The following is a 23129-nucleotide window of genomic DNA, read 5'->3' as shown; positions in this document are numbered from 1 at the left end:
GCCGAGGGCAGGTCCGGCGCGAGCCCGGCCGCCTCCTGCCGCCCGCCCGGCCGCGGGAATGGGCATAGTCCGCCCGCCTCCCGTCGGCCCCGCCGCGGGCAGCGGGGGCGCTCGTTCCCCCGCGCGGAACCATAGAGGCGGGCGGGGGGCCCGCCGCGGCTGCTGACGGGACGAAGGGCAGCGAGTGGGGAGCGCGGCACGTGACGCCGCCGCCGCTCTGCGATTGGCGCGGAGGGAGAGGAGCGTGAGGGCGCTGCCATCCGCCGCGCAGGGAGGGGGGAGAGGGCTCCCTCCCCCCGCGCGGGGCTTGGGCTGCCCCTGAGGAGCGCGGGAGGGGGGGGGAGCAGCCCCTGAGGGGCCCGGCCTGGCCCCTCCCCCCCCCTCCCCCCAGCCCGGGGAGTGCCTCAGGCTGAGGGGAGGGCGCCTGAGAGCCCTGGGGGAGGCTGTGGAAGGGATGGGGACACGGGGAATGAGCCAATTTGGTAACTTTTACCACCAAACAGCACCTCTGCCATCGTCTTTAGGGGCTGCAGCGTGAATCTGAGAGCTCCCTGCCCCAGTGCAGCACACGGGGCTGGCTGCTCCCCACAGCTTTCCCCTCTCCCCTAGGTTTTGGGGTCCAGGTTCCAGGGGTAAGCGCCCCACGAGGATCAAGGTGCACAAAGCGCTCACATACAAAAACGCCCACGTCCTTTATTAATGGTTTCAGATGTATGTGGTACATACAGGTAACGTTACACCAGCTACGGGAAGTACGCTGCCCCCAGAGGTACTTCAGGACAAGGATCCCAGAACACCAACATGGACACACACACGGACACTACAAAAATCACTTGGAAATGATTTCTCCCCCACCCCCTCTTTTTTTTTTTTTTTTTTTTTTAAACTGTTTTTCAGATTGACAGCTAGGACTCATGAACCATAGGAGACTGAGCGTGGCAGATCTCCCAGCGCGGTGGCACGGGCTTAAGAAGGCTGCTTCAGACACTGGAAGGTCAGAAGAACAAGAACTGAATGGGGTCACTGAACGCAGTGTCACTCAGTGCTTCAGAGCACGGCTGTCTGGGTTTGGTTCTTCTTGATGGCTCCTGCAGAATCTACTACAGCTGCTCACACACCTGGTGGATACTTAACCCCTACGCTGCAGCACAGAAGGACAGCACTGTCCCCCACACACTGCAGCACTAGTTCCAATTAGTAGGCACTGACACATCAGGAGGGTTAAACAAATGGGACCGCAAAGACTAGAAAAAAAAAAAAAGATGAGCCTGAGAGAAAGTGTTGTTCATTATGACAGATCACTGACAATCCCTTCAGGTCACCAAGCTTCACGTGTCCATCTCTTGTCAGCTGTTCCCTAAACTCAGCCGTTTTATTCAGATGCTCTTCTTAGAAATAAACCGAAACTACAAAAGGTTTCAACTCCATTCTGTACACGTTCTCCATTTCCAGAGTCATTATTCTGGCTTTAGACCTTCTCCTTTCGCTTCAATTTGGATACCTTCTTGACAGTTCCGTTCTTGTTTAGAAGCTTCAGAACACGATCCTTGTGATCCAAGACCTTCAGCATCGAGTCTCGAGCCTCATTGATTTGATCCATCACAAGTTTGCACCTCTGCATATTCCCCTGAAATGAAATACTACTGTCAGCAACAGCAGCTAGCCTAAACAATCGCTCTTCCTTTTTGTAACACCACCTTTAACTGATGATGCTTCAAACACAGAAAGAGTACCTCTGTGATTTATTTATTTATTTATGAGCGCTTTAGCACTCATTAACCACAGCAGGATATTTTGTAATTAAGGCTAGAACAGTTCTTTTGTGCTGAGAGGCCATGGGAACGTACCTGTATGAGTTCATTGATTCGATGCAAGTCATCATCAGTGGCTGCCTTTTTCTTAGGAATGAGTCCCTCCTGTAGGGTAGTCAGTCTCTCATACACGTCATGCTCCAGGTTGGTCTAAAAGACATTAGCACTTCATGAAAAGGTTCGCCACTAGGCCAGAAAACGTTTGCCCACATTAAGAAATCTACGCAGAGATGATGATAATCTGTTCCCCTCTCAGCTGCTCATGTTAGTAATTCAGAAGATGGAGCCTCTGATGTGAAGTGTGGCACTATTCATTTGTACTAACATTCTATTTACAGGATTGCTCCACTTCTGAACAAGTATGGAACCTAACCAGAACTGTTTCCCCTCTCTCTCACAATGCTATTCCAGGAATGCAGAGGTTTTGGGGAGTTTGGTGCTAGAATGCAGAGCACCTACCTCACCCCCAACCTGAAACAGAAGCATCCAGGAATGTGGATCAGTGCTGCCTCCTCAGATCAGCCGCACCATCCCAAACAGACGCTTCTTCAGACCTGTGCATCAGCAGGAGGGAGTTGCCAATTTTGATCATCTGTACAAAATACATCAGCTCTTATGTCTGGAGCAAAATCAACACTAAGTTTCCAAGCCACTTATGCCACATTCCTGAGAAAGGGGAAAGCGCATCCCACTCCCTTTGGGCACTACACACCAGCTTATGGTATCCCAGTGTCAGATGAGCATGTACTGAGCTTGTAAAAACCCTGTCTTACACAACTCTGTGCTCCCCCGTGCTGTAGGTAGCAGGCGAGTCCCCTTCACCTACCAACTGCAGCAGCTGTGCCGCACAGAGATGGACCTTCCACCCTTGCGCACGACAGGATACACCCTTCTGATTGGCGATCTCCTGGAGCATTGCTTTCTTCTCTTCTGTCACCAAGAAATGCAAACTTAGGTTACACAAACTTCACAAATTCACCAGGCCTCTGTTCTCAAACAAAAACTTTAGCCTAGCTTCTGCTTTTTACACGTCCTAGTAAGTGGAAATAAGCAACATTTTGATTGGGGAAGGAACGTAGCTACCCATCTGCCCCATATCTGAAGGCTGCTCTTGCTCATTAACGGGTTAAATGTATTTCCAGAATTTTTCTTTTCACTGTTGAGGAGTATTTCCCTTTTTTTCAAAAATGTAGCACTGTTTCAAGTATCCTATATGCAAGAGTGGGTGGTGGTGGTCCATCCCATCCCACTGAAATACATATCCACTCCCTCCTTGATGTCTTTAGATAGTTGCAAAAAAGCCATCCACTTAAAGAGTCTAAGGTGAGCTAAACAGCATAAAAAACAGTGTCTGATCTCATTTTTCCTCTTAATAGAGCAAAAAAGAGATTTAAAAGCCCACAAGACTCATCTGTTAATTCAAAAAGACTTGTTACTTGAAACCTAGATTTTTTTTATTTTATTAAATTGGCAGGTTTGTTAGATAAGAAGATGATCTGAAAACTAAACCGGAGTGTATCACCATAGCATATCATTTAAGAAGTCCTTTCTTTAGTAAGTTTCTATCCTTCTAAATAAATACATTTCTCAATAAACGTACGACCTTAGACAATTAGACAAAATTGTCTAATTCTACATAGGCTCCTTCCCTTTCTTTCTTCCCTGTTTTGAGAGAGATTCAGGCAACAGCTAGCTAATGAAGCTATTAGATCACTTGATCAATCCTTGTTTTTCCCAATTGCAAGGAACGCAATTTCTGTGGCACTGCTCATCAACGTGGAGGAGCCAGGAGTGTTTTTCAGACACAAAGTGTGCTGAAGCCCCACACGCCCCAGTGTCCGGTCGGAGCTGCAGACTGACCTTTCACGCGGACGTCGCTGTATCTCTGGAAGTGGTGGTAAGCAGCTTTCCAGGGATTGCGGTAATGACGAAGCAGAGTGATAGGCGGCCTCGGGCGCACAGGGACGTACCTCACACCCTCCTCATCTAGAAAAGGATTCAGGAATAACTGCGTTATTATCGTTAGGCAGGTGAAAGTGGGAGATCAGCATGACAGTAACTGTGAGAGAAGATGAGGAAGCACCACACCTCATACATCTCCATTTTGAAAAAGGTCATTTCCCCTGAACATCACTATATAGAAAACACTGAGGATCAGACAGTTGGATTCTGTATTAGTTACATTTTGGAAGCAGAATGACAGAGTGCCTTTATGAGAAAAGGGGAAGAAATAATACATACATTTGAAGAGGAAAAAAGGTCAGCAGAGATGACATTACCTATATATTCCTTTGGAGGAGACTTGCGTTTCTCTGCCTTCACCAGCAAACTTTTGGCAGTGGATTTCTCATCGTCGGTACTATTTGTTTCCATCATGTCCCCTTCCTCTGTGGAGATGACATGCTGCTGCTTGCGGGGTTTCTTCCTTGGGGAGGCACCAGGTGGCAAATCACTTGGAGGCATTGAAAGGTTGTTGGCCAGCAATGCCAAAGATGGAGAGACAGTGCTTGTGCTCAAAGGAGGGACTGCTGAGAAGAAAGAAAGGAAAAGAAGTCAAGCTATCAGCAGCATAAAGGTAACACTGTCATTACCTGAGTGCCATCACCACCACTGTTTGCTGTTTCAGTGCATTGTGAGGAGCGCGCATTCCATTGTAGATGCGCTTCAGCTCCACACCTGTACAAGGGCAGACACTAAGCCAGGACCAATCACTGGGACAATGCTTGTACCCTGAGATCCTTACGTACATGGACAAGGACATGAAGAATGAGAGCAGACAGTTCTTGCTCAGTTCCTTAATTTTAAAAACTTATGGAGTTGAATGCTACAAAAAGGAATCTGTGCTAATGGTACTGCGAAGAAGACATCTTTGAATGGATGTTCAGAGCACAGATCAGTCAATAGCAAGTGTGTTCCCTTTGCAATGCAAGTACAGGGCCAGATGCAGTTAACTCGGGACTGCAGTACTCTCCTTGCAGGAGTTCTTGTCCTGCCAAGTCAACAGCACTGCGTCAGCAGGTTACTGCACACACCAACAGGCCTCTCAGTCTGGCAGCAGAGCGGCAGGTAGCTGGAGGGAATACTCCTTGACATTTGCAGGGAAAAACTCGATCAGCCGTGACTGAGACAAATGTGCTGCATAATCCACAGCAGAATTTCTGGCATGAGATCTCTTAACCAAAATAACTGTACGGATTTGTATTATATTGGCACTACTGATAACTGTGTTTTAAGCAAGCAATTCGCACAGACTCTTTGGAGCTGGATCATTTGAACACTAACAAAACAGTGCTGACACTGAGTGATTTCACAGAAGGTTAAGGAGAAGGCAAAGAAGCACTCTGGGGGGAAAAAAAAAAATGCACTTGCCAAGTTGCTACCCTGCAATTCTTAATATTTGGGACAGGAACACCTCAAACATTGCAATGCCCTTTCTTCCTGGGAGTTAGAAGCTGATCTGAAGTTTCAGCTTAACTGTCAACCAAATCTTTGCTTTCCATTCTATTCACTGGGCCACTAAGACTTCATAGTCTACTCATATAGCACTTCATACCTTGATCACATCACCTAAACCATGTCGCTATTCTCTACTGGAGAGCAGTGGGAAGACAACTGTGACAAAGAAAGCATAAAGGAACTCTGTGACTTATGTTATGTGCTGCCACGAAAGAGAGGCAGTTTTATTTTCAGGATGGTTATGTTGAAATCCCAAGTTCCCCACTACATCAACAACAAGAGAAATAACTTGATGCTTAGCAGCAACCTACCAGATACTGGTCGCATAATGTCCATGGGTTCTACTTCCTCTTTGATTTTTATCTCCGGTACTGCAGGCCCCAGCACTGCTGAAAGGGCACCACTCATGGTGGATGGAGGAGCAGGGGCAGCCACTATTGTGGTAGAAGTCGGTGGAGCAGCTGGGACGGCTCCTGGAATGGTGGACAGAGCTGCTGTGGGCTGTGCGGTGGGGCTGGCGGCTGCGATGATCGTTGGGATGGCAGAGGGGGGCTGCTGGGAGGAAGGGGGCACCGCGATGGTGGGCTGCTCACCGCCCTGGTTAGACACTGCCTCCATAGACACCGTGACCGGAGTGGCCATGGACACGTGAATTTCGGGTTTGGGCTTGGCACTGTGAAATTGGAAAACAAGCACAACGAAGCGAAGTTAGTGGCATCGCAGTCATGACCTTCTAGCACACTGAGCCAAGCCAGATTCAGACTACTTCTGTTTTCCTGTGCCAGTAAATAACACCTGGCTCAGTAACGAGTGCAGTGACAGCAGCAGGTGTCATTACCTCCAACACATTTTCTTCCCCCTTTGTGCCCTCTAACCTTTTGTTTTGGATGCTGTTTTCTTCCACGCAGTGTACAAGCAAAATCTCATGACTAATTCCAGATAGCTTCCATACACTCTAAAAAGGAGCATGGCACTTTTGCAGTGCAAACAAGAAGAACTTTACCCAAAGCTGCACTGCCCCTCATCCACTTTGTGGGAGCTCCCACTGTGGCTAATAGTTTTAAAACGATGAGCTATAAAGCAACTGGACACAAGCACTGAAACAGGGTAGAAGATCCATTTAACTTTTTTTAGGATTAAATCCCAAGAAATCTAGAAAAAATCTTTAAAGGCCCAGTCTTTAACACAGCACAATATTTTTTGTGTTACGTCCCTCCCACCTCTTGAAAGCTCCTAAGGACATTGTTTAGAAGGTTCCTGCCTCAGCTTCTCAACAGCAGAGTTACACAAGGCTATTCAAAGTTGTCACATGGACAAATACAAAATAAATTTCACAAGAGAAAACGCTTCAATACCAACCACCAGAAGTCAAACACACACAATAAAACCAGTACAACAGTTGTCTTGCAGTCTTACCCAGCAGGCCTTGGTGATCCAGACGTGCTGCGCATAGTATTCTCCACACGCGTGCTAGCTACTTCAGGTGGCTGAGGTGGAATTAAGCTTTTCCGGACTGCCAGCCTGTAAGACATGGACAAATCTAAATTCCCACCTCTCTGATACAAAGGTAAATACCCCTGAGAGCAAAGGAATTGACACAAAAAACAGGAGAGGAGCTAAGCTGAGTGCAATGACCCAGATATAACTGGTCTGCTACAGAAAGTCTCAGCTTTGAACCGAATTAGTCTTTAAGTTTTACTTTCTTTAAAGATAACTGGTTAGTTGATCTGGCCCAGTCTCCCTCACATTTGGGACTCCTCCAGAAATGCCAGGGCATGTTACTGAGACTGCCAGGCTCCAGGTGTCAGGAAAAAAAGGGAGGTCTGGCCACATCAGTGCCTTCCACTGCTATCACAGGTCTGAGCAAACTATCTGGAACTAAACAGTGCTCAGCCAGGCAGCTGCTTTGCTTAGCTGGACTAGGCTGCATCAAAGCCTGACTCCAAGATCTCCAAACCCTGAACATGGATGTTAGACAGCACAGTGCTGCATGCAGAAAAGCATTTTAGAGGCTGTTCTATCTCCTGCAGGGCTGAAAGTGAAACTGTTGTCTCAAACAGTCAGCCTCTCAAATAGAAAAATTCTTCAGTGATTCTGCTTCTTCCATTTATGCTTCAGTTTTACAGCTTGCACCTTTCCTGCCTTAGAAAAAGGTTTCCACCCAAATAAATAAAAAAAAGCAATTTTAGTCTCATAGGACACATCAGTTTCCAGCATTTTCAGTTGTTAGTCAGGAGGAAATGGATTGTTAACTTTAACGCTGTCTCCTGCCTCTTTATTCAGACATTCAAAATCAAACTCTGAAAATATTGTGTGTTTTCTGGCTTACATTACTTCCCCCACCTTTTTTTTCCCCAATCAGTTTTCACAGCAGGGTACTAATCCTGTCCTTACTACCCATCCAGATTCTTCCAAGAAAAGCACTGAAATCAAAGCACAGATTTCTAATTTTAGTAGATTGAGCTCTTTGGATTTGAGGCTTTCTGGCTTAGATTAATAAAAAACACTTTCCTTCAAAAGGTCACTTGCAAGAACTAGAGACATCTTGTTACTGAGAGTAAAAGGAAACGATAGCTTGCCCCAGGGGAGAAGAAAACATGTTTCACAGAGCAGCAGGTTACTCACAACCACTGCTGACTGAATAACCTGCTAGAACTTTTCTTATCTACAGAAAATGATTCCATTTAGCTGGACTGGATTGCACAGAAGTATCATTTGTGTGTCACCTTCAATCCCACTCACCCATCTGTAGTTGGTTTCTTCCGGAGGATGCTTGGGCGTGGGGAAGAGCCCTGGGCTGGGGCACTGGCACTCTGGCTGTGGGTCTGAACAACTGTAGTTGCTGCAGAAGCTGTATTGAACGTGTTGCTAATAGGATTGGCTACAATGGTGGCTCCATCCGCCAAGACTACTGCTGGGGAGGACAGACATCGATATGGGAGAGAGAACAGATAAGGAGAAGCAGCAGTTACTTAAGGAAGTGTGATGACAAAGGAGGCGTCTGCAGAGTACGCGCTGTCTGTGCTCCTTCGACTCCCTCAACCTTTACCAGCAGTGCTTTCACACTACTTCATAACCAGTACCTTCACTACAGGCAATTTGGTAACTAGACCAGCTGCCAGGTAGAAGGAAGATACCCCAACAGCTGTTGCTACAGAAATACGTTGTCCTGAAGAAACAGAAATGGCTAGGGAGATCACCAGCACAGGTGGGTCAACTGGCTAACACTCCTGGCAACTGGACAACTCCTGGACAACGCGGCAACTTGTAGGTGAGCACTGTGAGCTGTGTTTGTGTTCTGACCTTCTGCCAAAGCCCGCCTGGCCAACCAGCTGGTGCTGGGCAGCTGGGGAGGGCACACGACACCCCCACTGGCACTGCAAACAGCGCACTGCTTGGCTGCCACGTTCCCTTCAGCATGTCACCGGGACTTTGTCAGGCCAATCATTTTTCATAAAATGTGTTTTCATCACAGTCCAAGACCAATTTACAGAGTGCTTAAGGCACCTAGCCATGTTTTAACTGCTCATGTGATCTAACTCACAGCTGGCACAGTTCCATAAGTGTTACCTACTTTTCAATGGCTCTCCCCACAGGGCCTTACTAAAGGGAACCGTTTAAGCTCAGGCACTGCCATTCTTTTTCCCACTGAAATAACCCATCCAACCCCACCCGCAGCTCTCCCTGGTGCACTTTGGCAAGAATGACCTTCCCTGAGGTAAGAAGTGTTCTCCAGGAGAGCGCTGGGACGAACGTGCCTTGCACCCTCCTGGGGACACAGACCCTTGTGGGGTGGTTACAGATGCGGGGTCACGTCCTGCCACCTGCAGGCTCAGTGTGAGGGCACTCACCTGAGGTCTTGGGGTCAGCCTGGGGCTGCTGGGCGCCGATTGGTGCTGGCTGCAGTCCCTGTGTGCTGATGGGTGCAGCTGGGTGCAGTCCCTGCGTGCCGATGGGCGCCGGCTGGATCCCCTGGGCGCCGATGGGTGCTGGTTGGATCCCTTGGGCACCGATGGGCGCCGGCTGGATGCCCTGGATGTGCCGGGCGTGAGAGGCATCCACGGTCATCAGCTGCATGGGGTTGAGGTGCACGGTGGAGGCCACCCCGACGCCAGTCTGAGCCGTGATGGCTGAGTTGGGCGCCTGGGCTGACACTGCAAACAGCAACACAGACACCTCATCACTCCTAGTGCGGGTTGCCGCTGTCCCCCCCCCCCCCCTTCTCTCCAGTATTTACTCTCAAAGACTATTTTTCTTAAAAAAAAAAATAAATTTGCCAACCTGCTTGAAGCAGTAGTGAATTTGAGAGTGGACAGGTCAGGTTGTCTGCCAGAAGAATTCAAAATTACTGTTTATTTTCATTCCATATTGCAAGAGAGAAAAGATCGACTTTAAAGTTAAGTTGAAATTACATTTCCATACCCAGCCTCAGAAGTCACAGAATCACAGAATTTCTAGGTTGGAAGAGACCTCAAGGTCATCGAGTCCAACCTCTGACCTAACGCTAACAGTCCCCACTAAACCATATCCCTAAGCTCTACATCTAAACGTATTTTAAAGACCTCCAGGGATGGTGACTCCACCACTTCCCTGGGCAGCCTGTTCCAATGCCTCACAACCCTTTTGGTAAAGAAGTTCTTCCTAACATCTGACCTAAAACTCCCCTGGCTCAACTTAAGCCCATTCCCCCTCGTCCTGTCACCAGGCACGTGGGAGAACAGGCCAACCCCCACCTCGCTACAGCCTCCTTTAAGGTACCTATAGAGAGCGATAAGGTCGCCCCTGAGCCTCCTCTTCTCCAGGCTGAACAAGCCCAGCTCCCTCAGCCGCTCCTCGTAGGACTTGTTCTCCAGGCCCCTCACCAGCTTCGTCGCCCTTCTCTGGACCTGCTCAAGCACCTCGATGTCCTTCTTGTAGCGAGGGGCCCAAAACTGAACACAGTACTCGAGGTGCGGCCTCACCAGAGCCGAGTACAGGGGGACGATCACCTCCCTAGCCCTGCTGGTCACACTGTTCCTGATACAAGCCAGGATGCCGTTGGCCTTCTTGGCCACCTGAGCACACTGCTGGCTCATATTCAGCCGACTATCCACCATCACTCCCAGGTCCTTCTCTGCCTGGCAGCTTTCCAACCATTCCTCTCCCAGCCTGTAGCTCTGCTTGGGGTTATTGCGCCCCAGGTGCAGGACCCGGCACTTGGCCTTGTTGAACTTCATGCAGTTGACCTCAGCCCATCGGTGCAGCCTATCCAGATCCTCCTGCAGAGCTTTCCTACCCTCAAGCAGATCGACACATGCACCTAACTTGGTGTCATCTGTGAACTTACTGAGGGTGCACTCGATGCCCTCGTCCAGATCATCGATGAAGATATTAAAGAGGACCGGCCCCAGCACCGAGCCCTGGGGGACGCCACTAGTGACTGGCCTCCAACTGGACTTGGCTCCATTCACCACGACTCTTTGGGCCCGGCTATCCAGCCAGTTTCTAACCCAACGAAGCGTGCGCCAGTCCAAGCCAAGAGCAGCCAGTTTCTTGAGGAGAATGCTGTGGGAGACGGCATCAAAAGCCTTGCTGAAGTCAAGGTAGACCACATCCACAGCCTTTCTCTCATCCACCAAGTGCGTCACTGTGTCATAGAAGGAGATCAGGTTCGTCAAGCAGGACCTGTCTTTCATAAACCCATGCTGACTGGGCCTGATCGCCTGCTTGCCCTGCAAGTGCTGCATGATGACTCTCAAGATAATCTGCTCCATGAGCTTCCCTGGCACTGAGGTCAAACTGACAGGCCTGTAGTTCCCTGGGTCTGCCCTCTGGCCCTTGTAGATGGGCATCACGTTTGCTAGCCGCCAGTCGATTGGGACCTCCCCCGATAGCCCCGACTGCTGATAAATGATGGACAGTGGCTTGGCCAGCTCCTCTGCCAGTTCTCTCAGTACCCTTGGGTGGATCCCATCCGGCCCCATCGACTTGCACACATCCAAGTGCCGCAGCAGGTCGCCAACCATTTCTTCGTGGATAGTGAGGGCCACATCCTGCTCCCCATCCCCTTCCACCAGCTCAGGGTACTGGGTATCCAGAGAACGACCGGTATTGCCGCTAAAGACTGAGGCAAAGAAGGCATTGAGCACCTCCACCGTTTCCTCATCTTTTGTAACAAGGTTTCCCCCCGCATCCAGTAAAGGATGGAGATTCTCCTTAGTCCTCTGTTTCGCGTTGATGTATTTGTAAAAAGATTTTTTGTTATCTTTAACGGCAGTAGCCAGATTGAGCTTCAGATGAGCTTTGGCCTTTCTAATTTTGTCCCTGCACAGCCTCGTAACCTCCTTATAGTCCTCCTTAGTGGCTCGCCCTTTTTTCCAAAGATTATAAACCCTCTTCTTTCTCCTAAACTCAAGCTGCAACTCTCTGTTGAGCCAGGCCGGTCTTCTTCCACGCCGGCTCGTCTTTGGGCACGTGGGGACAGACCGCTCCTGCGCCATTAAGATTTCCCTCTTGAAGAGCGCCCAGCCTTCCTGGACCCCTCTGCCCTTCAGAACCGCCTCCCAAGGGACTCCACCAACTAGTGTCCTGAGCAGCTCAAAGTCAGCCCTCCGAAAGTCCAATACAGCGGTTTTACTGGTCCCCTTCCTGGCCTCGCCAAGAATAGTGAACTCCACCATTGTGTGGTCACTCTGCCCAAGACAGCTCCCGACAATCACATCCTCCACCAGTCCTTCTCTGTTTGTGAAGAGAAGGTCTAGCGGGGCACCTCCCCTGGTAGGCTCACTAACCAGCTGTGTCAGGAAGCTATCTTCCACGCTCTCCAGAAACCTCCTAGACTGCTTTCTCTGGGCTGTGTTGTGCTTCCAGGATATGTCAGGGAAGTTGAAGTCCCCCACCAGAACAAGCGCCGATGATTTCGCAACTTCTGTCAGCTGCCTGTAGAACTCATCCGTCTCCTCATCCTGGTTCGGCGGTCTATCACAGACCCCGACCAGGACGCTAGCCTTGTTGGCCTTCCCGCCGATCCTAACCCAAAGGGACTCGACCTTGTCATTCCCAGCCTCGAGTTCTACAACCTCGAAAGACTCTCTAATACAGAGAGCCACACCACCACCCCTTCTGTGCTGCCTGTCCCTTCTGAAGAGCTTATAGCCAGGCATTGCAGCACTCCAGTCATGAGACTGGTCCCACCACGACTCCGTGATGGCAACCAAGTCGTAGCCTGCCTGCTGCACGATGGCTTCCAGCTCCTCCTGTTTGTTACCCATGCTGCGTGCATTGGTGTAGATGCACTTCAGCTGGGCCATTGCCTTATCCCCCGGCCTTGCCATTGTTCCCCCTGGCACAGCTCCAACAAGCCTCGTTTCAGCCCCATCCCCCTTCTTACCTAGTTTAAAGCCCTCTCAATGAGCCCTGCCAGCTCCTGGCCCAGGATCCGTTTTCCCCTAAATCTGTGTACTATTTTTGCTCACTACAGCATTATTAACCTTTTTACACAAGGCTTTTTAAGTATCAATACTTGGTGTTTTCCCAGCTTAAATTACAAGTCTAAATCAATTTTAGAAAGAAATCTCCTTTTCAAGAGAGTCTTTCACAGAGCTAACTACATCATTTAGAAGACCAACATTGACTGTATCTAAGCAAGTGGCAAGGACAGAGACTCAAGCGTAAGTACCTTAAAATGAAGCCTACTTCTACCCCTCCTTTCCCCGGCCACATAAGCAAAATAATTTTATTTGTGTAGCTGGACAAACTTCTGAACTTGAATACAATCCTATCTGACTCAGAACAGGGCTTGCAATTATAGACTGTATCTCGCAGCTAAAACAATCATGAAATCTCTGCGGCAAAACAGTGTTCCAAGTGATGCACCTGCCTTGTAAGTCCAATTCATTCATTTGGATTTACAGCTCTGAGCAGTGTTGATTCCATCTTTCCAGATCTACTGTGAGGCATCCTGCTGCACTCCTCCCAGGGGGCACTTCACAGTGATGCTGGGCTACCTGCAGCTCCTGGACCTCCAGAGTTTCAGTCATTACAGAACAGTAATGCAATTTCTACAGCAGCACACCAAAATCAAGTGCTAACTTGCTAACAGCGGGCTTGCCTGCAAACAGCAGCGAGCCTTCTCATCACAGACCAAGCTGGTTTTGTCACAGGATTTCAACGAGAAGTTCTTGTGCTAACAAGTCACTCCAAAAACAGCTGTCAAAAGCCTGAAATACAGCACCAGGCCCCTAATGTGACTTCCCTGTATTAATTCTGTTACAAGTACATGTTATGTGAAACAATTGTTGCAGGACTGTCTATCCAACAAAATCATTTCTGAAACTATGTAAACACAACCAAGCCCTTGGAAAGCTCGGGTCTTCTCAACATCCTTCCTCAAAATACCACAGCACTACTCCTTAGAGCTCAGTGATATTAAAAAGTCTGCACTATGTTCTAAGTTCTCCAGTGGCTGTCCTCAGCAGGGGTTCAAGTCCCTCCTGACACTCGGAATTCTCCACTTTGAGGTGTCACCAGTTACTGCCCTAATTAGTATTGTCAACTGATGCTTCCAATCAATTTAATAAACCAAATGTCTCTGTCAGTGAGCTACTGGTGAGCCTTCATCTTTTTAGAAGTCAGTATTATCCTGTCATTGGCCCAACATGCTAGCAGTAGCGGAACTCCTGACAGTCTGCTTTGAGGTCTTGCACAACCTCCCTGTGGCAAACACTGACACTCCTCCAACATCTGTCCCTGCTTCCTGATGCCCTGCAGCACAAAAAAAAAAAAAGCTTTCATCAGGGGCTCTGTAACCACCCAGTCACTGCTACCAACACCAAGTACCACCACTTACCCACATAGCCTCCTTTAAAACGACTCCAGCCAAAGCACAGGAAGGTACAGAGAGGCCCCCCGTCCCTATCACAAGTCATTTAATCATCCTGGAGCCCACCTCAAATCCAGACAGGACTTATAGTCAAGACTTGCAACTGTAATTTCAATGACAATTTCCAACCTCAATGACAAAAAACAGGCCGCAGTACTGCACCAATTCCCTGTGCATGCTTTCCCATTCAGCAAATGGGATTGCAGCCTCCATATCCTTCCAACTCCCCTCTGTACTGGTCAAGGGTAACATGCTACCAGCAGACACAGATACTCCATAAAAATCCAGATCTGGGATTGTGGGAATTACTGTATCATAGAGAACTGTCCTTAGCCACTCAGTAAGGTAGAAGTGCTTCAAACTTTGTCTCAAGCAAATAATTTAAGTCTGGGATGACTATGTAGCCAAAAACATGTATCATGTGAGCCAACCTGCAAACTACTGCACCAGTTCAAACCTGTTAACCTGCCTAGTTCTTTTAAACAGAACACAACTGCTTGCAGTGCAACTTGTTCTCTCAATTTTTGGTTTACGTTTCTCAAACTATGTATTTAAAGATAAGGGAATGAAGATGCATAAAGAGCTCATCTGTTTTGGAGGAGTTGAACTGGTTTTGATCTGTGAAATCAGATCAGGAGAGGCAAAATATCTGGATATCAAACATGAAAATCCTGGGAAAATGATTATTAGCCATGCTTAGTAGGCCTCTGAAGTAGTTCAATACTCCTTATGTTTTCCCTTCAGCCAACAAGAAGTCAAAGACTTTGCGACAAGCTGTCAGAGTTGAGCACACAAACCTCTTAGCTGCTTCCATCCCTACAGCTTGCACATGAACTAACAACTCAACAAAAGCCTTGGCTCGCCCCAGAGCTCCTCTTACCTGGATACTGGCGAATGGTGGACACGGAGCTGGTGATGGGGGTATAGGTGTGCGCAGTCAGGGGATAGGCAGAGGGCGGGTACGTTGGTAAGAAGTACTGGAACTGGACAGGCACAGACTGCCTGTAGGCATCAAAGAGAACAAGCATCACACACACCATTTCAACCGTTCATCTTCAACCCCTGCCTTGGGGCCACTTCCTAAACTTTGTATCTTATCTGTCGTAAGCTATCAAGTATATTAACTCTCATGATTAATTCAAAACTGCTAAATCCCTTGCCGGTTTTCAAAACCACTTTTTTTTTTTTTTTTTTGTATATCCTAACCCAGAAAAGCAGCAAGGCACTCAGAATCTATTCACACTCTCTGGTTCATAAAAATGTTATCTCCCTACCTGTTGTCATTCCTGGTTTCCATTGCTACTGGGTTTGGAGATGCCCGGTGACTAGAGAGGGGTATGAGGTTACTCCTTTCTGCTGTGTAGTCAGACTGGATGCGGGGAGAAGTATGCGTGATTTGCTGAGGAACCACTTTAGCTGTGCAAAGACAAACACGTAATCAGTGAACAAAGGACAAATTGGTACAGACACTGCAAAGTTGAGACTAGGTCTCTTAAAAAGAAAAAACACCCAGCCCCACTCCCAAGATATCCCCTCTCCCCAGTAATTTCCTATCCACAGTGATGACATATTTTCTCAATAGGAAGAATGAATATGGGAAACTAAGTAAATCCACCTCTTTCCCCCCTCCCCCAACTGATTTGTACCAGAATTCAAAGACATTATAAATGTGTATGTTAAATGCATATGTAACTGTTATTTGGTAGAAGGCTGAGTTACTCCAGAACTCAATTGAAGTTATATTTTGTTCGTAAACAATCAGCTCTATCCTTTCTGTTGTCAAGAACTTATTTATCTAAGTTTTCAAAGCAAAGCTTGACAGAGACCAATGAAAATGAGAAAAAAGGTAGGCAAGTACACATAGAGGCAAAGAAACGAAAGAAAACACCTACAAAAGCTTAACACTGGTGTATCAAGATGGAACTTCACTCCTTGGAAATTTACAGCAGGGAAAGATATTAAAAAGTTTCAAGAGAACAAGAACATAAGGAGGTGGGCAGGAGAACGGAGGAGATTAACAGCGGAAGCTTAAGCAGTTCTGTTGGAAACATCTCAGGCAGATTCTACATCCAGGCAAATAGTTTCCGCATTTTTAGACTTGAGCTGTTTTACCCTCAAGTGAAGGCGTTAACACAACCTGACTGGGCTATAACCTATTGCCTCCAAAAGCATAGGAAGCAACTTGCAAAAATCAGCTAAGAAAGCTATACTCTATCATGAAGCAGCTTCAACTTCTAGTACATACAGTGCAGGTTCTGAAATGCCAAAAGACCCAAGTTTGTCTAAAAACTTAATTAAGTTAATGAGCCATTTTATTACTTATTCCTCCTAGAGCATCTATTTCTTCCTGGTGTTAAAAAACAAAAGCTGTGCCACAGCAGACCTGTTAATTAGCTTCTCCCAGCTTGTACTGATTTTCTTCCCCTCCTTAATTTGCTAATATACACAAACACTGATAACGTAAACAGTAAAATTGAAGCATTAGTTACACGTTCTTCTTGGAACTGAAATCACTCACCAACTGGGATGTTTGAGGTTGTGACAGCTGTAGCATGGGAAGAATGGGAGGGCATTGTCATGGTGACAATGGTGCTTGTAGGTGCTTGGGTGTGAGAAACAGAACCTAAGAAAGAATAAAAACACAACATACAAGATGTTTCTATGGAGCCCAATCACACAAGTATATCTATACCATCTATACCCAAATTAACAGAGCAAAAAACCCAACCTGGACAACCCCCTGAAGAATTCAGCAATTTATCTCCTGAACAATGACCATGCACATCCAAATTCTGTCTTTACCATAAAGAAAGATTCCCGCAACACTAACTACGGGCCATCTTCAGTGAGGAAAAAACAACTCCCTCACAACAGCATCATGAGAACTCACCAGCTGTGGTTGCTGAAGCAATGGTATTTGTTGCTAAAATAGGTGCCACTGTTGCTGCTGCCACTGGAGTACCAGTACTGAAAATGGTTTTCTATTAAAAAAAAAAAAAAAAGAAAAAAAGCTTCAAGTTAAGAGACCAGTACATTTTTAATATTTACTTAGATTGGAATCACATTGCACTGACTATAAAGAACGTTAATTTCTAACCCATTACTCTTTTCCCAAATGTAATCTTATCCAGCCACATGTAAACAAAAGATGCCTGAAAGCAGCCCATGGGCTTCCCCCCTCCTCTTCCAGTCTACCTGGGCCATGGTGTGGAGCTGTGGCTTCTGCGTTCCGATAGCCGGGTGAGACGGCAGCGTAATGCGAGTCGCCGTGTCCCGTGGCTGCGCGGGCCGCTGAATACTGATAGCTGCAGAAGGAGGGTGCTGCTGGATAGACAGTGTGGGTCGGCTGCAGAGAAAGAGAAACAATCATGCAGATGACCCTGTGGATACTGAATCCAAAAGACAAAGTGCGGTGACACCTGGCTTTGTTCTCACTGAGAGCAGCACTGCTATCAAATACATGGCAAAGTGACATAAAAAACTCAAGCTACGCTGTTCTGTCATCAGGCATCCACCCTAAGCAGCTCTGTAGAAAGAGCTTTTTCTGTCATGGATGCTTTACAACATTTGTATGTCATTTCTTACTGTGTCTTCATAAAGAAGATGGGCTGAATTAGCCACAACTTCTAAAAGAGAAACTCTGCTTTCCAGGAAGCAGCAGCTCACAACTGATTTGTTAAACCCTTTCTTTCTTGTAAGGCAGAGCAACAGTTCGCATTTATAGTAATTTTTATTCACAGAACTGAAAGCATTTGCACTGTACAAGCATTACTATTTTTGTATTATATCATCCCACATCCAGAGAATAATCAGCTTGCGATGACTAACACGTTTCCTCTTCCTGCAGCCTCCGTAAAGTTAGAGCACTGTAGGTTTCAAAGAATTTGCCTTCAGCATCTTTACCTGAGGGTTGACTCTGTAGCATGTGCTGCTGTTGTAGTTATGACAGGGGACTGAGCTCTTGTGGCTGAGACAGTCGCCACCACAGCAGGAGGAATAGTGCTTGAAGTCGTCACAGGCGGACGAGACTACAAAAACAAACACAAAAGAGAGATCAGAAAAGAAATTCTACAATTTAGAGAGTAACTCAGAATTACTTGACTAAAACTGCATTTTCTAGATTTTATCACTCAGTTTTGGCATTCTAAAATGCTTCCAGTCTTTCTGATTTGATCTGCAAGCTCCTTAGGAGATCCATTTTGATTTTTAAAACACGTACACTAGAGGGAATCAGTGACCTGGTACGTATGAATATAATGCAGGACTTTCAAGCATTTTTAGGAGAAAAAAACAAAGGTCAGTTCCCTTCAGAATGGAAATAAACCCTATACTAAGTATATTCATGAAGTCAAAGATGATTACTTTGAGGTCCTTACTGAAATCATGAAGTAAAGATATTTGACCCTTGATCCTTACCTTGAACACTAGTACTACTGCAGAGAGAAGACACCTACAGTTTTTTCCTTACACACGTACATAAGCTGAGATACCCAGCAGCATATTAAGGTGATTTTTTATTCTATATCAATACAATAATTTAAGAATAACCCTCATCTGCACAACACATTCGGCCTTTCAGAGTCTAAAACTTGTGTAGATCTACAGTAAATCTTCTTCTCACTTTGTTATCACATTGCAAACGGTTAAAAATCAAGCAAGGATGTCTAGTACCAACTCTACAAAGGAAATAAAACCACATGACTAATGCAACTTTTTCACTGCTTGCTTTCAGAAATCGATATATGAAAGACTGAATTGGAAGAGCTGACAACAGCCTCATCCTAGGAAACACACAATGACAGCTTCTGTATCACAAATTGGTGCCAGGAAGAATTCGGAGCAGGTGGCTAGTGTTCTGCAGAGCTGTCTGGCTGCTACCTGCCTGGATTGGTTGATGAATGATGTGCTGAACCGCTGGCTGAGCTGTAGCTGCGTTTGGCAACTGCGAAGCTGGTCTCAGGACTGTAGTTACTTTAGAACTGGACATCACTGCAGCAGCCGCTGCACCTGGAAAGCACACAAAGTGTGTTAAAATACCACATACCCAAATGGCTCCCCTACGACTGCAGAGACAGGCTCTTATGTTAGCTGCTACGAATTCCATTTTGAACATAGTTCACTTCAGTTGACTTTGGTTTACATATAAGGCTTGCAACAAAAATACTAGAGATCCACAGAAGTATGTGGGAAGGGCAGGCATTTTGAGTGAATTGGGTTCATTAGTGCTTCTCATTCCCCTATAATAACCTCATATTGTAAATCTGATCTTCTTCTATTCCTAGATATGGTAGTACAAATAGTATTAGTACAAATAATTTGAACAGCTGCATTAGCGGGCTAGCATGTAAATAAGCCTAATACGCAAAACCAACAACAATCTTCCTGCAGCTACTGAAGTTCAGAAGAAAAATACATGCACAATAAATAGAAGGAAAACAAAACAACAATAACAACAAAAGCTTGTAAACCTGCAACAGCACAGAACTGTGGTTTATTTGTCTATGGTTTGCTGACTGCTGATCATACAAAATAACTCTGAAAGGTAAGTGGCCTTGAAATCATTTTATTGTCTGGACTGCATAGCTTCTGTAAGTGTCCCTAATTTAAATTATTACCTCAAAACGTAGTATGCAAGCTGAGAGAAAGAGAGAAGGAGCAGAGATAAATGAAAATAAAAAGTTTGTGTTTCTTGTCACACGAGAATCAGGTGAACAAGAATACGTTTTAGTTCAGCTACAAATACATTTTGTATTTAATATGAAAGAAAAATATAAATGGTACATTGAAATTCAGATCAGTTTAAACTTGAACTGGAAATCCAACCCATAAGCCTTTGAAAAGTAAAACTGATCAGAAATCAGAGTGTGCTGAACACAGAGCTTCTTTTAAGGAGCTGATCTGTTTTCTAAGCCATAGCAACCAAAATCCTGGGAGACAGGAGCCTGCCGTTAGTATCAGCACTAAACCCGAGGGCAAACAAACACACACAAAACACCAGCATGTGCAACTGCATTCATGAAAGATCCAGTGTCAGGTGGGTGCAAGAACATGCTTCAGAACTTTAACTGCTCACGTGCCACTGAGAGGTGGTCGGTCACAGGTGAGCATTGCTTACTACCAAGAGTGTGACATTTTGCACAACAGGCCAATCTATACCAACATGTATTTTTCCCTGAAAGCGTTCACTATTAACAGCACAGAAGGAGAGTAACTCAAGTGCTGCCACCTGCCAGCATTTTAAAAACTGTCACATACTGCTGCCTTAAATGACTGAAGGCAACATAATGCTTAAAAGGCCAGCAGTTGCCTCAAGTCCTATTTGTGCTAGCAGCCTTAACAGCTGGAATACTGGCTGTGTTAGCAGCAAGGCGACTTTCAGAGGAGGCCAGGTGCACTGCCCCCAAGAGGTCCCGCACAGACAGCAGCGACAGCACAGCAAGATCTTTACCTCGGGGCAAGTGAGAAGCTCCAATGTGTAGCGGAGGCCCAGGAGCACTACTTCTGATGATAGACATCTGTACATTGGTAGCCATGATATGGTGCAAGTTACTGGGATGGCCCTGCAGAGTTAAAAGAGAAAGGAATCCAGAATAAGATAGGAGCTGCATTCATGAAAATTCATGGGCACACTATCAGCATTACCACATAAGAGAACCAAACACAGAAATGAGATTTCATAGAAATACATGGTGTACAGAGGTTACATGCATTACAAGTGAGCAGAGAAACAGTGAGATGTTTCTACGGGATGAAATTAAAGACAGCTGACGCTGTTCATGGAAGACGTTCACATTTCAGAGATCTACTTTTCTGGCTGGCACTTGGATGAGTTGGCAGTAACATGCATGTCAACCTGAGAGATGTCTGTTCTGTCATTAGTGACTCCTAAGGCACAGATTCATTCCGCCTTGCCATTAAAGGCAAAAGAATAGTGGCATCCTGGCAAATGCTGTGACAAATTAATTCTGTTTTCTAATAAGGCTGGACTTCCCATGGGTATTAATGAAGATAACAGCCCATTCTTAGCCAGCCAAACTCAAATCCACTTAAAGGTACTTTGCAACAAAGCCCTGAGACTTCAGAGGGCTAGTGATGAGCATTCTGGCACACCAGCTTTAAATTACAAGGACTGGCTCTGCACCCAAAATTAGAAGGGAAAAAAAAAAAAAAATCTAAATCATTATCTTCACACCTCCATCCCCCCCAAATTCTATCATTAGTGGTCTACTAAGAACATACTGCAAAACTGAACTGCTCACCAATATCTTCTGGTCTGCTCCCAAGAAAGCTAAAGAATGCTGCAGTAATGAATTCCAACAAGTTGTCTATACTGTGAATGCTCCAACTAACAGGGAAGCAGCAGGAGCTTTTGAGGAAAGAGTCAGCTCCGTAACAGCTTTTGGATAGGTTTCTGCTATTGCAGCCTCACTGTGCTACGTCAGTCAGATGGTTACAACAAACCAGCAGCTTTCTAAAGAGCTAGTGCTAACTGAGGCTGAGGTTTAGTGCTCCAAGCACAACTGATCAACAACCAGTGTCCACCAAATCGGGAAGTCTGCCCACTGCCTTCCCTCCTGCTACAAGAGCCCTGCTTTTACCATTGATCTGACCTTGCAGGGAGCTGGAACACAAGGAACAAACCTGTTGTCCACTGATTGTTGCCACAGGAATTGTCGGAGCCTGCGGGATGTTGCTTTCCATGGTGACAGTGACTTGTCCAGGAACCTTTGTGGGAGCCGAGAGAGTGGAGGGTGGAGCAGGAGCAATGGGCCGGCTGGGCATGGTGGGCTTCAAGGGAGGCTGCAAGAAACACCAAGGCAGGAGCATTGGCAACTCCAAGCAACAGCTCGGTGTTGAAAAGAACGTTTCTGTGAGTGACAGCCCGGAGAGAAAGCCTGCTTTGCCCGAGGACAGGCATAGTCAGGTGTTTGAAAAATAAGGATGCTGGCTGTTCAAAGCCACTCCACTTTCACATGGGACAAAGGGAAAGAGTAAGAACTGAAAGCAGCGAGGCTCTTGCTATAATTTACATTTATATACTATACCCAGCACTCCAGCAATTAAATACAGAAATACAGCCAGGGCTAGCTCAGAATTACTGCAAGGGAATAAATAAACCAGAACCGAGCTCCCCTTTCCCAACTCAAACGCGCTTTCTCCCCGCACCCCCGTTACCTTCATGAGCCCGTCGGAGAAGGAGAGGGGCACGGCGGGGCTCAGGTGCGCCGGCGGCGCCGTGACGGTCACCGGGGCTCCGGGCGGGACCGGGTGGTGCTGGGCCAGCATCTGCACCTGCGGGTAGGGCCGCACCACCACCGGCTCCTGCTTCTCCTCGCGGGCGGGCAGCGGCGCCCCGGCGCCCAGGTGCTCCCTGGGGGCGGCTTCCGCGTCGCGGCCCGGCTCATCGCCCGCTGCGGAGAGAAGGGGCTGAGGGCACGGCGGGGACACGGGCACCGCCCGCACCGCACCGCCCCCCAGCCCCCCGAGCGGGCACCGCGGGCACGGGGCCGCGCCCCGCCGAGCCCTCCCCACCCCCCCTCCCTTCCACCCGTTGCTCCCCGCCCCCGTTCCTCCCCGTACCTGTGCCCGGGGTCCCGACGAGCCCCGCGGGGCCGCTGGCGGGGCTGGGCGGCGGCGCTGGTCCCAGGGCTGCGGGCGGCGCTCCCGAGCGGGGGAACTGCTGCGAGCTCATGGCCGCCTGCGGGCAGCGCTCCGTTACCGCTACGGCGCGCGCTGCGTCACGGCCCCGCCCCCCGCAACCCCCGCCCCCCCTCCGCGCCCCGCCTGGCCCCGCCCCCCCGGCGGAGCCCGGATGTTCCCACAGCGGGGCCGGGGCCGGGGCTGCGGCCGGGGCTGCCCGCACCGCGCACCCGGCCTGGGGCTGCGCGGGCGGCCTGGCGCGGCCCCGCTCCCAGCCCCGATCCCGGTCGCTGTTCCCGTCCCGGTCCCCATCCCAGTCCCGATCCCCCTCCCCACCCGCAGCACCGCCGCCGGGCGCGGTC

General features: G+C 47.8%; 1 protein-coding gene across 2 annotated transcripts; it reads right to left on the bottom strand.

Annotated features, from left to right (window-relative positions):
* Positions 1 to 673: 673 nt before the first annotated feature.
* On the bottom strand, positions 674 to 22819 carry SAP130 (Sin3A associated protein 130). Of its 2 annotated transcripts, none has more exons than XM_032193447.1 (20): positions 22708 to 22819; positions 22303 to 22538; positions 21769 to 21927; positions 20576 to 20687; positions 19010 to 19134; positions 18031 to 18155; positions 17323 to 17473; positions 17018 to 17108; positions 16646 to 16750; positions 15402 to 15543; positions 15008 to 15129; positions 9119 to 9421; positions 8010 to 8181; positions 6684 to 6788; positions 5579 to 5940; positions 4091 to 4339; positions 3672 to 3797; positions 2638 to 2741; positions 1848 to 1961; positions 674 to 1627 (listed from the first exon to the last, which is right to left on the bottom strand). In XM_032193447.1, exons 1-20 carry the CDS (start codon positions 22817 to 22819, stop codon positions 1469 to 1471), a joined length of 3174 nt encoding a protein of 1057 aa, XP_032049338.1. In that variant the 3' UTR covers positions 674 to 1468. The 2 variants fall into 2 exon arrangements, with proteins under 2 accessions (XP_032049338.1, XP_032049339.1); XM_032193448.1 differs by having other exon boundaries at positions 8010 to 8178.
* Between the last annotated feature and the right edge of the window lie 310 nt (positions 22820 to 23129).

This window comes from Aythya fuligula, chromosome 9 (genome assembly GCF_009819795.1).
Source record: "Aythya fuligula isolate bAytFul2 chromosome 9, bAytFul2.pri, whole genome shotgun sequence".
NCBI classification, from domain to species: Eukaryota; Metazoa; Chordata; class Aves; order Anseriformes; family Anatidae; genus Aythya; species Aythya fuligula.
The sequence above is the reverse complement of the archived record's forward strand: the minus strand, read 5'-3'. Positions and strand labels throughout refer to the sequence as shown.